This window comes from Aquila chrysaetos, chromosome 8 (genome assembly GCF_900496995.4).
Source record: "Aquila chrysaetos chrysaetos chromosome 8, bAquChr1.4, whole genome shotgun sequence".
NCBI lineage: Eukaryota > Metazoa > Chordata > Aves > Accipitriformes > Accipitridae > Aquila > Aquila chrysaetos.
In genome coordinates this window covers 24,060,086-24,073,213 of record NC_044011.1, presented here as the reverse complement: position 1 = coordinate 24,073,213, position 13,128 = coordinate 24,060,086, and the positions used below count along the sequence as shown (strand labels likewise).

At 38.9% G+C, this 13,128-nt stretch overlaps 1 protein-coding gene across 6 annotated transcripts in view; it reads right to left on the bottom strand.

Annotated features, from left to right (window-relative positions):
* Positions 1-12,012, bottom strand: part of MED23 (mediator complex subunit 23) — a 40,420-nt gene extending 28,408 nt beyond the window's left edge. Inside the window, exons 1-12 of one of the 6 annotated variants that reach the window (XM_041125282.1) lie at positions 11,980-12,012; positions 11,816-11,948; positions 8,529-8,560; positions 8,332-8,419; positions 7,434-7,558; positions 7,173-7,284; positions 6,290-6,388; positions 5,618-5,719; positions 4,574-4,643; positions 2,839-2,951; positions 1,509-1,604; positions 917-934 (exon numbers count right to left, since the gene is read on the bottom strand). In XM_041125282.1, coding sequence (XP_040981216.1) covers positions 917-934; positions 1,509-1,604; positions 2,839-2,951; positions 4,574-4,643; positions 5,618-5,719; positions 6,290-6,388; positions 7,173-7,284; positions 7,434-7,558; positions 8,332-8,419; positions 8,529-8,560; positions 11,816-11,875 — 915 coding nt within the window. In that variant the 5' untranslated portion in view covers positions 11,876-11,948; positions 11,980-12,012. Of the gene's footprint in view, positions 1-916; positions 935-1,508; positions 1,605-2,838; positions 2,952-4,573; positions 4,644-5,617; positions 5,720-6,289; positions 6,389-7,172; positions 7,285-7,433; positions 7,559-8,331; positions 8,420-8,528; positions 8,561-11,815; positions 11,949-11,979 lie in introns of those variants that run through there. The other 5 variants (XM_041125281.1, XM_030022572.2, XM_030022573.2 and 2 more) reach the window with 5 other exon arrangements.
* Between the last annotated feature and the right edge of the window lie 1,116 nt (positions 12,013-13,128).

Genomic DNA, 13,128 nt, shown 5'->3' with positions numbered 1-13,128 from the left:
ATATACAACACAGAGTACTGTTTGCCAAGATGTAGGAATCTGCGCATTCAAAAACATTGTCCAAATCCAGAAAGAGCACTGGTGTATTTCACTTACAATGGGAAATATACACAAGGTTTCAGGATCATGTAAATTTTATAGTCAAGTTACAAATCTAAAAAAAGTTTCTTAAATGGAAACACTGACACAACCTTCACTATAGTATTGCAAACAGCAACGCTATTTTATAAATCTTAAACAATGGTTTTTAAAGTAGGTGTGGAATTGATTATTGTAACAAGGGATCAACTGTAAATATAATACCCATAACTTCAAATTTCAAGCAGAAGTCCACTTGGTTGATTTGCTCAGGCGTTTATTTATTTATTTAAACAAGTAGTCAAATTTTAAGGAACTACTTTTCACATGGCATTCTGCACTACCTTTCTTTCACCTAGCTTGGAGAATATTATAATTGTCTGTTGGGAAGTTTGTTACAGAGACTTCCTAATGATAAGAATATTCCACTAGTAAAGCTTTTTTTTTTTTTTTTTTTAAACAATGATTTATTTACAGCTTTATAATTTTACAATCAAGTGCAGCGGATGTTTTTCCACCTGCATAAGGAAAGAAATTTTGAACTAAGAATCTCTCCTCATCTGAAAATTCCAGCAGACAAAGCAAAAGTTCTTATAACTGGTAATGGCAATGGTAGCAGTCCATTCCAACGAAAATTTTAGGACCAAAGGACCACTGACTGTCAGCTTTATGCTACATCTCTCATATCTCTAGAGATTTGTAGTGAGAATTTGCCCTCAACTAATGGTCCTGCCAATTTCAAGCCCTGACTGTACATGTATTCTCTAACTGGAATCAGTGGCTACAAAGCGGCCAGCGTATCGTTAGTCACAATACAACAGTAAGGTTGTGAACATACCTGAGCAATGTTCAAGGTCTAGAGCATTGGAGGATGGGCAGGACAAGACAGGACAGAACAAAAATAAAGGAAGAAAAAAAGAAAAGACAAAACAGTGACTATGAGGCCAGCCTCAAGGATCCCCAAGTCAGACTAAGCCCTCCCATTCTAAGGTATAAAAAGAAAAAATGTAACAAAACAAAACCCAGCTTTTCACTATTCTAGTACTGTAACATGCCAATATAACAGAGTACAACAATGCTTTAAAAACTAATGAAAAAAAAAAACATTTTTATTGTTTGAGCTAGCAGTCTCCTACTGTCTGTCAAAGGTGTACTTGAGGCTGGCCTTATAGGAAAAAAAAGCAATGCAAAAAAAAAATCATATTTTAAATCTCTACTTTTCAATTTAACATTCGTAAAGCAATATACAAATGATAGGAGCAACAGTGTCCAATTAACCTAATATGATCTCATAAGAAAAAAAAAAAAAAAAAAAAATCACTCTCTGGACCTAAACTGTTTTGCTTAGTTAGCTATAGCAAAGAAAAGAGAAAAAGAATAGTGCAGATTCTATGCAGAATTAAATCACGTGTTACAGCATAGTACAGTACCTGCTTATTCAGACCTAGCATATTGCAGACCATATCCCTTGAATACGGTTGTTCCAGCACATATCTCAACAAAGCAGTCTGTGGCTCAAACAGATCCTTGAAAAAAAGAAAAGCAATCACACACAAACATGTATTGCCTCAAGATTATGTTTAATATCGAGTTTACATTTAACCGAGTTAAACAATGTAAGAAGGAATGTTTAATTTATGCAGATATGTATTATCTGGCAAATCTGTTTGCTCTGTGATACCCAAAAGAAAGGAGGAAATAATCACAGCTCTTAAGCAGTAACAGATTTTAAGGGGAACAAGTAGAAGAACATTCTTCATCTAATAAAAGGATGGCACACTTTTTGAAACAGCCTTGAAATACTGAAAGACTGTCGAAAACTTAAAGGAAGCCAGGTAAGACAACTGAGGAACCACATGACCAAGATCCATAAAAATCATAAGTAGTGTGAAGAAAGCAGATATGGAACAACTGCTCACTGTATCTTCCGATAGCTGAACCACTTTAAAGAAAAATGTTATCTGAAGCTAGGTTCAAAACAAACAGAAGGAGCCAATTAACTCATGTAACATGAAGTTGAAAAGTGGAACTCCTTGACAAAGGGATGTTGAGGATGCTGAAAGCTTACACAGGCACAAGAGGAGACTGAACAAATATTTGGAAGAGGCAGGTTTACTAAACATACAGAAACCAAGTCTGTCTCAGGAAATACCCAAAATGATAATGGATGTAGAGTATGAACACCATATATGTCATTAGATATATTATCTTTATATCCTTCCTTAGACACCTAGGATACAGGGAATGGGATGCCGGACAACCTGGATTTTTGTCCTGATCCTTTACAGTTTATAAATTCTTTCAGTACACCACTATTTCACACTCAGAGTTTTAAGTTTAAATAAACTACCTATATTTAAGCTTGAATTGTAAAATTATCTATCCTATGGAATAACAAAGAGCACAGAAAGAGAAGAAACTACCTTCCCATTCTCTTTCATCTCCCCACTGCTAAACTAATTTTCCATCAACTCTCTGCTCTCACTTGCTCTCTCACAGGCACACACCCACAAAGCACATTAAACATCTCACATCCTTCTGCATCCTGGGCAGCAGTTATACCACACACTACTTTAAAGGTCCTCCGCATATAGCTTGAAATCACTGAAATATATAACACGGTGAAAATATCTACGTCTTCTATGTTAACCTAGCGGGAACAATCGAACATTCACAGTTGAAATTATTTTTTTCCCCCAATGATATAAAAGCTTCGTATGTATTGAATATAACATGTTTAAGAAACTTAATAAGGCATACCTTATCATATGGTAAGAGACCTTTCAAAGGAAAACGAAGGGTTGTAGGATCCAGCTTCCATGAGTTACACATGGCACCTGAGTTATTTACCACAGGAAGAAGACTACAGCGACCTACATGCAATGAAACATAAATTCTAAAGCAGCGAAACTGGCCTACTGTTTAATCATTCTGATGCAAAAACTGGCCTCAGCCACATTTATACTCTCCTTAAATTTCCACTGTTTAAAGCTTTTTAAAGCTTTAAACCATAGGATTGCTTCAGGCTGATTTTATTTTTCCAACTAATTTTCAACTACTAAAATATCTAAGGAGTAAAATCCCCATTTATTCAGATTAGGTACCCCAAAAATAAAAGTATTTGCAAATATTAATCTAAAAGTGCCCTTTTAGGTTACCAAAAGACTGTTCCATTGCCATTGCTTAACCTAGGGATTTAATGTTGGTACGCTGACCCTTTTCACGTAGAAAATGGTATTACTAATGTAAGTATATAATCTAGTCCTTTGATTTTTCCTTCATTCACCCTGCAAGACAAACTGTGGACAGGCTTCTGTTCAGTAAACTAGTCAATTACAAGCATCTGTACTCCAATTACAGTCAGTGTAGGCCAATGTGATTCAGCTGATCACACATGAAGAGTTTTTTGTAGGGTAAATTTACACTTGTTAGTCAGTGTAGATTAGATGCCTGGGATTTATTTCAGTTGCTTAAACATGGGCTTCTGAACTGAGCCCCTAGCGCACCTGTATACCAGCATGTAAATTTAGGTGCCTCAACTTTGACCTAGATCTCACTGTCGGTTCAAATTCCATGACTTCTATTGTCCAGATTGGCCATACTGCTATCAGATAAAATAGGAAGTAAATAAATATTTATTTCTTCCCTTCAACCATATCTATATGTCATTTACCCATACAAGACTTGTAAAAATTTGTGTATGATCCCTGTGAGTTACATGCATAAAAGCTATACCACACTTTCAATAGAATAACTACACACTTCTGAAACACAAAATGCTTTGGAGCGGTACAGAAGAATTTGCATTCTTAATCTTTGCACTGAAGAAGCTCAGTTGCAATAAACCTTGCTCAAACCTAAGAAATAATGCAGTTGTTATTAAGCTACTTAATTCTCAAAGCAAACAGAAGACATTTTATCTTTTTGAAGAAAAATGCAACAGGCATCACAATTAAAACAGCCAAATTTTAATCTTCATATTTCTAGCAATAAATGAAGGTGAGTTTTTCTTTCACAGAAAGGGACAGCCAGTGCTCACCTAAGCTAGGAAATGTTCACACAGAAGCCTGCAACAATAGGGATACGGCTGAGCAGCTACAAAAACCCCAATGGAAATTGAAGCCAAGAAACACTCCATGACTAACAAACCAGTGGATCTGTATTAACTCAAAATCCTTGAGCATAGAAAACCTATGATTTTCTAAATGTCTACTGTAGTTAGAAACTATATGGCCATGTAACAAGTAGTACGCTTCCACTACCAGCTTGTAGCAAAAAATTATTTTGATCTCATCAATATGAATTTTCCCCTTCAAAGCAAAAACTGAAGAGAAGCAAGTCTAAGAACAAACTGACAAGAGGAAAGATACTACATGAAACATAAGCTCTGAATCATTTTGCTTACATGAATATATGCCCCAAAAGGTTATAAGAAACAAAACAGTTCAAAATAAATTAATTTATTTTGAAGTCATTCATGAAGTCGTTCTCTTACCACAAATAGAATTTATTCTTGCTGTAGGTCTGAAAGTATCCACAAAATCCGATACTAAGTTACCTAGTAACTGGGTGAGAAGAGGAGAAAAAAAATAAGTTAAGGGTTTAAGTTCCACATACTGATAAGGAATATTTAAGACTTAAAAATAGTTTATACATTTTAATAAAATATACAGGAATCTACTAAAATAACTAGCTTCATACACATTTCAGTGAGTAGGAAAAATCATTGAGAACCTAAAACCACAAAAGGAAAAACGTGACCTTATAAAGAAGGGGCAGGAAGCACTCAGTTTGCACTCAAGTAAGAGTTTACATAGTAACTCTTTCTCCTATGTATGCTATATTATTTCAGTGCACACCATTTAGTAACAGATGATTTAAGACAAGCTTTAGAATTCCTGTTCTTAACAAATCTGTCTGCCTCTGAATAACAATTCCTCAAAGACAAAAGACCTAGATTAGTACACTCTGGATTAAATCTTGGCTCAAAAGAAGTCAGGAACAGTTTTCCCATTAATTCAAGGGAGTAAGGATTTTATCCTTTTCTTGACACCTAGTTATTTTAACAGAATACAAAATTAAAAACTGGATCAACATTATATTCTGATTGGAAACAGTGACCATTTTCATTGTACCACAGCCCCAAATATATTTGCATAACTGAATTTAAACAGAAAGAAAACACTGGTCAGCTATTTAAAGTGATTTTTCTTATCTTGAAGCCACAGAGAAAGCACAAACTGGTAGATAAGCATGACCTGCATTTCCAAATGTATTCAACAAAACCCATTCAGTGCTTCGAGAGTTTCGAACATCAGGCCATAGGTCAAACTATGTCATCAATTTCATGCAAAAAAGCAGGGAGCTGCTGCTGCAATCACAACAAGCCTGTATCTTAATTTACATGCCTAAACACAGAGCTTACTGTTGAATAGAAGATTTTAAATCTTCATTTAAACTTTGTTTTTGAAAAATAAAAGTAGTTTTGTTTTGTGTGGAACAAAACTCCAGATTACATGATTTGATATCATATCATTACCCAATGGGGAAGTTTTCCTTCAGGATATAGTTTTCTGATTTCTGTAACTGCAAAGTAGGCAGGTAACAAACATGCATTTCTTTCCAAAATGTAGGCTACCACCTATAAATAAAAAAATACATCAGTGTAAAAGACTTTGGATAAGGTAAACAAAGGTGTAGTCTGTCTGCTAGTCTGAGGCAGCCCATGAAAATAGACAGAAGAATTAAAATACTTTTTCTGAAGTTGTATTCTGATACTACTATATTAGTTTAAAACCTGTTTTTAATTGTACAAGTCTAACTTGACTGTTTAAGCCTAAGTAAAACTATGCCTCTATGTCTGCCTCCAAAGTACTGAAAATAATTATTATTTTTATTCACTAACAAAAAAATAAATAAATTAATCTCAATATTATATCTCATACATCTTACCTTAGGCAAGTCAAACATGGGCCTGACTCTCCTGTTAGAGATTTTAGTGCTTATCTACAATAAGCACTATCCCCAAAAGCTCTTTGTATACCGTGTAAAATGCAATCACAGAAAAGGATTAGAGCACAGAGTAAGTCTTTGCTGTTGAACTGTACCAACTGTCAAAGAGAGCCATCCCAGCTATTAGAAACTCACTAATAACAAAAGAATGAGGCCTATCTTGCTCTATAGTGATAGCATATAGAATTCAGATAGTTACCTCTCTTGCTGCTAAAAGCTGCTGTACAACAGCTGAGCTCACAGTGTTCGGAACTGTTAAGATTTTCTCTAGGATCACTTTCAATAGGTCGCGCACACCCTAAAAGAAACCACACAAAATTAAAATTCCCAGATATTCTTTATTTCTGGCAGAAAGATGACACAATCAATATGGTCAGACAATATTTTGACAGACAAACTAGTTGTTTGATGCTAAGTGTCAGAAGGGATACCACTACTAAGAATGTGAATGCTAATGACATTAAACTCCTTATGGAACTTCTCAAACTTAGGATACCCCAGACGAGAAAGTAACTGTTGAAATTTTGATGTGCATCCAGAGGCATCCAACCTACAATGGCTTGTGCAGGCTGACCAAAGTACACTGTTGTATTTTGTGGTTTTTGCTCTAACATGCTCACCAACGCTGGTGAGGTGATTCTCTGCAAGAGATGCATGGTTTCCTACTCCTTCTGTTAGAGCGTACCCTGCCAAAGACTCAGCTTTCAGGACCTCTTTCCTACGTAGCAACAAGGGTCAGAGCAGATGACAGAACTTCAGCCTTAATGCTTGATAGCATTACTTTCCCATGTGTACCACTTCTGCAACTGCATTAGCGTTATTTAGCTTGTAACTGAAAGAGGGATGAAAGATGACTGTGTAAAAGAGAAAAGAGCAGGAAGACCTACATTGTCCATACAGAATTATCTATTAAGGTAAAGCTCAACTATGAAAAAAGCATTAAAAGTGGTCACACTGAATTATTTTTTTTCTTTCATAATCAAAGAAGACTTTGAAACACTGGATGTCTCTGACATAAATCATAAAAACAAAGCCAGAAAATAACGTGTCATAGCACAAAGAAAGGAATGGGTGGAAGATACCTTGTAGTCTACACCTCCAATAATCTTCCGGACCAATTTAAATGTTAATGCCCACAACTGTGTCCTTTCCCATTCAAGTGTATCAGAGTTGATCAGAGATTCACAAACCATCCTAGCAGAAGGAGACAATGCAAGAATGAATGACAGATAATAAGCTCGTGTTCTCCAGCAATTAATTAGTTTAAAACATCATCATAAAATACCCTCCAATATTACAACTTCCATGTATCCTATTTAAGGATTCATTCCGACATAGCTTACCTGGGTGGCAAAAGTCCAGTTTCTACTGCCATTGCTAAACAGTCATAAAGAAAAGAAATTCTTTTAGGACTATGTTGGCTATGAATGAATCTTACAATCCACTGGACACACTGCTCATGGGATTCCTGAAAAAGCAGTAGAGGGGAGAAAGAATATATTTACAGGTAGTGAAACAAACTGTAAAATTCATATAGTATCCTACCATGAAGAAATGAAACTAACACAAAAACAAGATTATAAATGGTAGAAGTTGTCCAGTTGTCCAACATATAGTTTCTCCTACAAGTCTTTTGATCTTATTTTGAAGAAGTCCAGTTGCCTAACAGAAGTTCTCCAGTTGTCCAGTACTAGAAACACCTCCTAGCTGAAACACTGATTTCTATAGTCAACTTTGTTTTTCACATGTAAGTTAGCACAGAATAGACTAAAATAGAACTGTTCTGTATTATTCTTCCCTTTTCACATTTATAATAAAATTCAGTGAAAACAAAGATGACCAGGTCTCCAATTACAGAAGAGTGCCTAGAGGTATCTAACTTTTGGAAGGTAATTTTTGAACATAAACATCTATCTCTTTTTTTTTTTCCTACTTATTGATTTCTACCAGAAATCCTGTAACAAATTACCTTTTTTTGTTTCTTTACTGTTATACTTCCATTTGCTTATCTTCACTTGCACTGCATGCCAACCTCTGCTGAACAAGTATATCATCTTATAAATGTCAAAACTAATCTTTTTTCTTGCAAAGTCTTCTTATACTCTTTACCGCACTGTATCTGAAAGCAGATTCTGAATGACTGGACACAGACCTTATAGCTTAACTGTTTGTCTACTAGACAAGGTATCACTATATTAAAAACTACATAAAGTACATGTAAGCAACAAATTAAATGCTAACCTGAGAAAGACTGCTCCAGAACTGCCTAAAAGCACCCAGGCAGCTGATCAGTTTGGTCCTCTCATCTTCAGGAGTGTCCATAAACATACTAATGCAAACAAGAATGTTAGTTATTAGCAGTACCCAATGAAAGAGCACAAAGAGAAAAATACATTTATATGGAAAGACTTGCACAAATAAACTAACATTACACTTACCCAGGAAAAGCTTCTTCAATTACTTCTGTTTTCTGTAAGAGAAAAACCCTAAGTGAGCTATTGTGAAAAGGTTTTCTATGAGTATCACACCACCAGGATGAAGCTCTTTTTACTCTTTTTCTGAAGAAAAGAGTAAATCCTACTGTTATGGGACTGTATCAGAGAAAGATGTATTTCTTCTGCTATACTAGACTCTTTCAAAGTTGAGATTGCTTTGTTTTCATATAAACAACATAACTTGTAGATCCAGATTAAGGCTCTTTGTTATGTTTTTTTTTTTTCTTCTAAACACCTAGAGATTAATTTACTTCCCAAAGTTGCAGAAATTGTTCAATTCTGTTATTGCAGCTCTTTCTTCATACTTTCAAAAAAATAGTATTTTTGAATCCCATTAAACTTTTGTCCCACTTATGTTCCATGACACTCAGTTACACAAATCAATTATATACAGTTACTTTCTCATCTGAGTTTAGATTCATTGCTTTTTAAATTCCATTGAATGATTATACGGTCTTGTACTAGGTGCAAGACTATCTATGAATATCCAATTTATCTCCTCTAAAACATCCCCCCCCTTTTTTTTTTAAACTCCCTTTTGCTGAAATGTTTCTACATCATTATTCTAATACATCAGCAAAGAGATTCTGGAAAATACTATCTTACGACTTTTTCTACCTTCTCTAAGAATTTCATATTATACTCAGATGTGATCTATAACTGACCACTATGTATTTTTATATTGTAGAAATAAGAGCATGTAACAAAATAAACTTTCTGGTGATCCTTTTCAATCATACAGCCTAGAATCATACAGCCTATCAATGCCATTCATAGCTTTCTCAAGAAGCAAAAGAGAAACCGATACTCATCTGTTCTGCACAGAAACTTAGGTAAGTTTTGCTGCTGTCCTCCAAGTCGGTAACAGCAGCAGTGAAAGTAACAACTTGCTATTTTCTCAGTTATGGCTTCAAAAATGCAATGAAATTTTGTAAGGGCCTTTTATTTTGTTCCATAAAAATTTCAAGCAAATAACATTGCTTAAAAACAGGCAATGTGACAACACAGTCAAATCACAATGTTAAACAGGTGAAAACATAATATGAATTGACAGTGCCAAAATGAGAAATCAATTGGGTATGGACAATTAATATGCTATGAGCAACTTAACATCATTCCAAGAAAAGTACATCATGCATTTTATAATGCAAACTTAAAACAGAAAGAAAAACCCAACCTTCCCTCTACTGAAATTCATCATACAGACATCATTTTCAATTACACTTTTCTGTGAGACCTACATATTCTTTCCAGTTCAGACAATTTGACCAGCCTCTTCTGTCAGAAACATCAGTCAGGCTCCTGTTCAGGCCCCTATCAGCTACTGTCACCCCCATGTTCCTGACCATGAAGTGCTCATATCAACCAAGAAACTCATTCATTTGTGCTCTACAAAACAATGACTTAATGACCCAATGACTTGGGTTCACAAAGGGAAAGTCCTGTTTAACTAATCTGATATCCTTCTACAATAAGGTCACCTGGCTAGTAGACAAAGGGAAGGCAGTGGATATAGTTTTTCTGGATTTTATAAGGCTTTTGATACTGTCCCTCACACCATCCTTCTGGACAAGTTGTCCAACTGTGGGATGAGTGGGTTCACAGTGTGCTAGGTGAAGAACTGGCTGAAGGGCAGAGCTCAAAGGGTTGCAGTGAATGGGGCTGCATCTGGCTGGCGACCAGTCACCAGGAGTGCTCCTCAGGGTTCAATTCTAGGACCAGTCCTGTTCAATATATTTATCAACGACCTGGATGCAGGAGTTGAATGCACCGTTAGCAAGTTCGCTGATGACACCAAACTGGGAGGTGCTGTTGACTCTCTTGACGGACAAGATACCTTGCAGAGGGATCCAGATTGCAACACTGGGCAATGATTAATGGGATGAAATTTAACAAGTTGGATCCTGCACCTAACATGGAGTAACGCCAGGCACAAGTATAAACTGGGAGAGGAGTGGCTAGAGAGCAGGCCTGCAAAAAGGGATCTGGTGGTGCTGGTCAGCAGTAGGCTCAATATGAGCCAGCAGTGTGCCCTGGAAGCCAAGGGACCAAACTGCATCCTGCATCAAACACAGTATAACCAGCTGGTCAGAAGAGGTGATTATCCAACTGTATTCAGCATTGGTGCGGCCTCACCTCGAGTACTGTGTGCAGTTCTGGGCCCCACAATTTAAGAAGGATGTGAAGGTCCTTGAATGTGTCCAGAGGAGGGCAACAAAGCTGGTAAAAGGGCTGGAAGGAATGTCCTATGAGGGGTGGCTGAGGTCTCTGGGTTTGTCTAGTTTGGAGACAGGGAGGCTGAGGGGCGACCTCATTGTTCTCTACAGCTTCCTGAGGGGGGGAAGTGGAGGGGGAGGTGCTGATCTCTTCTCCCTGGGATCCAGAGATAGGAAACATGGGAATGGTTCACAGCTGCAGCAGGGGAGGTTCCGACTGGATATTAGGAAGCATTTCTTTACCGAGAGGGTGGTCAAACACTGGAACAGGCTTCCTAGAGAGGTGGTAGATGCCCCAGGCCTGTCAGTGTTTAAGAGGTGTTTGGACAATGCCCTTAATGAACATGCTTTAACTTTTGGCCCTGAAGTGGCCCAGCAGTTGAACTAGATGGTCGTCATAGGTCCTTTCCAACTGAAATAGTCTATTCTAGTCTATTTTAGTCTAATGACCTACCGAACTATGCTTCATTTTGCAGGTATCACTGTGCTGGTGTATTTCCACGATTCGCTCACGCTGTTATGTTGGCTGAAGAAGAATGTCTCCTCAAGACATTCCTCTTCTCATAGTCTCCTTTGAAATGTCTCCTTAAACTGCTTCCACAGTGAACTCAGCACACTATAATTCGGTTTGGGGTAAGCAATCTGCCTCCCCGTTTTACGCCCAGTCCTCCTCTCTGTCAGCCTCCTTACTGAAACTCAGCAGAGGAAGGATTTCAGCCCTGAGAAGCCTCCTCCCCTCCACCGACCTCCAGGGTCGGGGGTGACAGCACGAACGAACTACCGCCGAGGCGGACGGCGACGTTTCACACCCCCGGGGGTTCAACGCACAAAGTGCGCCAGGAAAATCAAAAACTTCTTTCTCCGCTGTCTTTTATCTTCTTCAGGACGCCTCCCCCGACCCCTCCCCGGGGGAGCGCGGAAGGCCGCGGGGCCCCCGACAAGCCCCGGCCCCGGGCCGGCCCGCTCACAACGCTCCCCCCCGCCCCCGCGGAGGCGCTCCGGGGACGGACTCACCACCACCTCCTCGAAGATGCTCTGTAGCTGCGTCTCCATAGGCACCATGGGGATCGCCATGATGCCGGGCCGGGCCCACAGGCCGAGCGGCGGCCCCCACCGGGCCCTCTGTCAGGCGGAGACGGAGACGGAGACGGAGACGGAGACGACGACGGCGCGGCGCAGCGCGGCGCGGCGCCCCTCTCCCCCGCCGGAAGCTCCGTCCCTGATCCCGCTCCCCCGGAAGCGACTGCTCGCCCCGCCCGTCCGTTCCGGCGGCGGCAGCGTTCCGGGCGGCGCCGCCCGCCTCTCCCTGCCCGGTGCGGGGCTGGGCGGCTGCGGGCCCTGTCCCTGCCGCTGCCCCTGCCGCTGCCCCTCTCCCCGCGACTGACGGCCCGGGACCCCTTCCTGGGGGCGGGGGAGGAAGCGGGAGCCGAGGGTGAAGGGGGGAGAGCAACGGCCATTTAAAATTTGGGAGTTGTTTTTAGGGAAATATTTGCTTAGGCTTCTTTGTTCTTTGAATAATCTGTTCTTAGAATGATTTGACAAAATACATGTTCTGGTTCTTACAGTAAGGATCCCTTACGTTATTGTGGGACTATAGTTTGCTGTAATTACTATAAAATTAGAATTATTCACTCCTATAAAAAGTCATAAAGACAGAAGAAACTGAAAATGCATTTTTCTGAAAACATCTGAGGATACTTTATATATGTGCAATGGGCTTTAGGTTAAAATATATATGTAAAATGCCAAATCAAGACAGTTTTTTTAAATTTTTGTGGCGCTCTGACACTCTTGTGTAGTCATCTGTGGCTGTTTGGGCATGAACCTAAATTCAGCTAGTGCTGGTAACTAGATAGAAATTTATGTCTACACAGAAGAATAAAGCTGATCATCCCAAATTCTAGCTGATAGATGAAGGCCTCAGAGCAGTGAGAAATTGACAATTCCAGGCTTGGAGTTGAGTGGAAAATAAGAAGACTGTACCCATAGGGGAAAAGCTTACATGGAATTGGGTAGAGGATTGTTTGTTGTAAATGTAAACAGCTTTTGTGTAAACAGGCCTAGAAGAATACATAACATAAGCAATGAGAAATATTATAAGTAAATTTTAAAAAAGTACCTCACGAAATCGTGATTTGTGGGGCACCAGCACTTGCACAGCTAGTGGAGATATGTGCTGTAGCCAACAGGCAGTAGTACACATGATGGAAGTCAGTGCATTCTTGTCAGCAATGGGAAATACCTGGCTGGGAAACAAATAATGCTTACCTGTTGTTGTGGTTTAACCCCAGCCAGCACCTAAGCACCACACAGCCACTCACTCACTC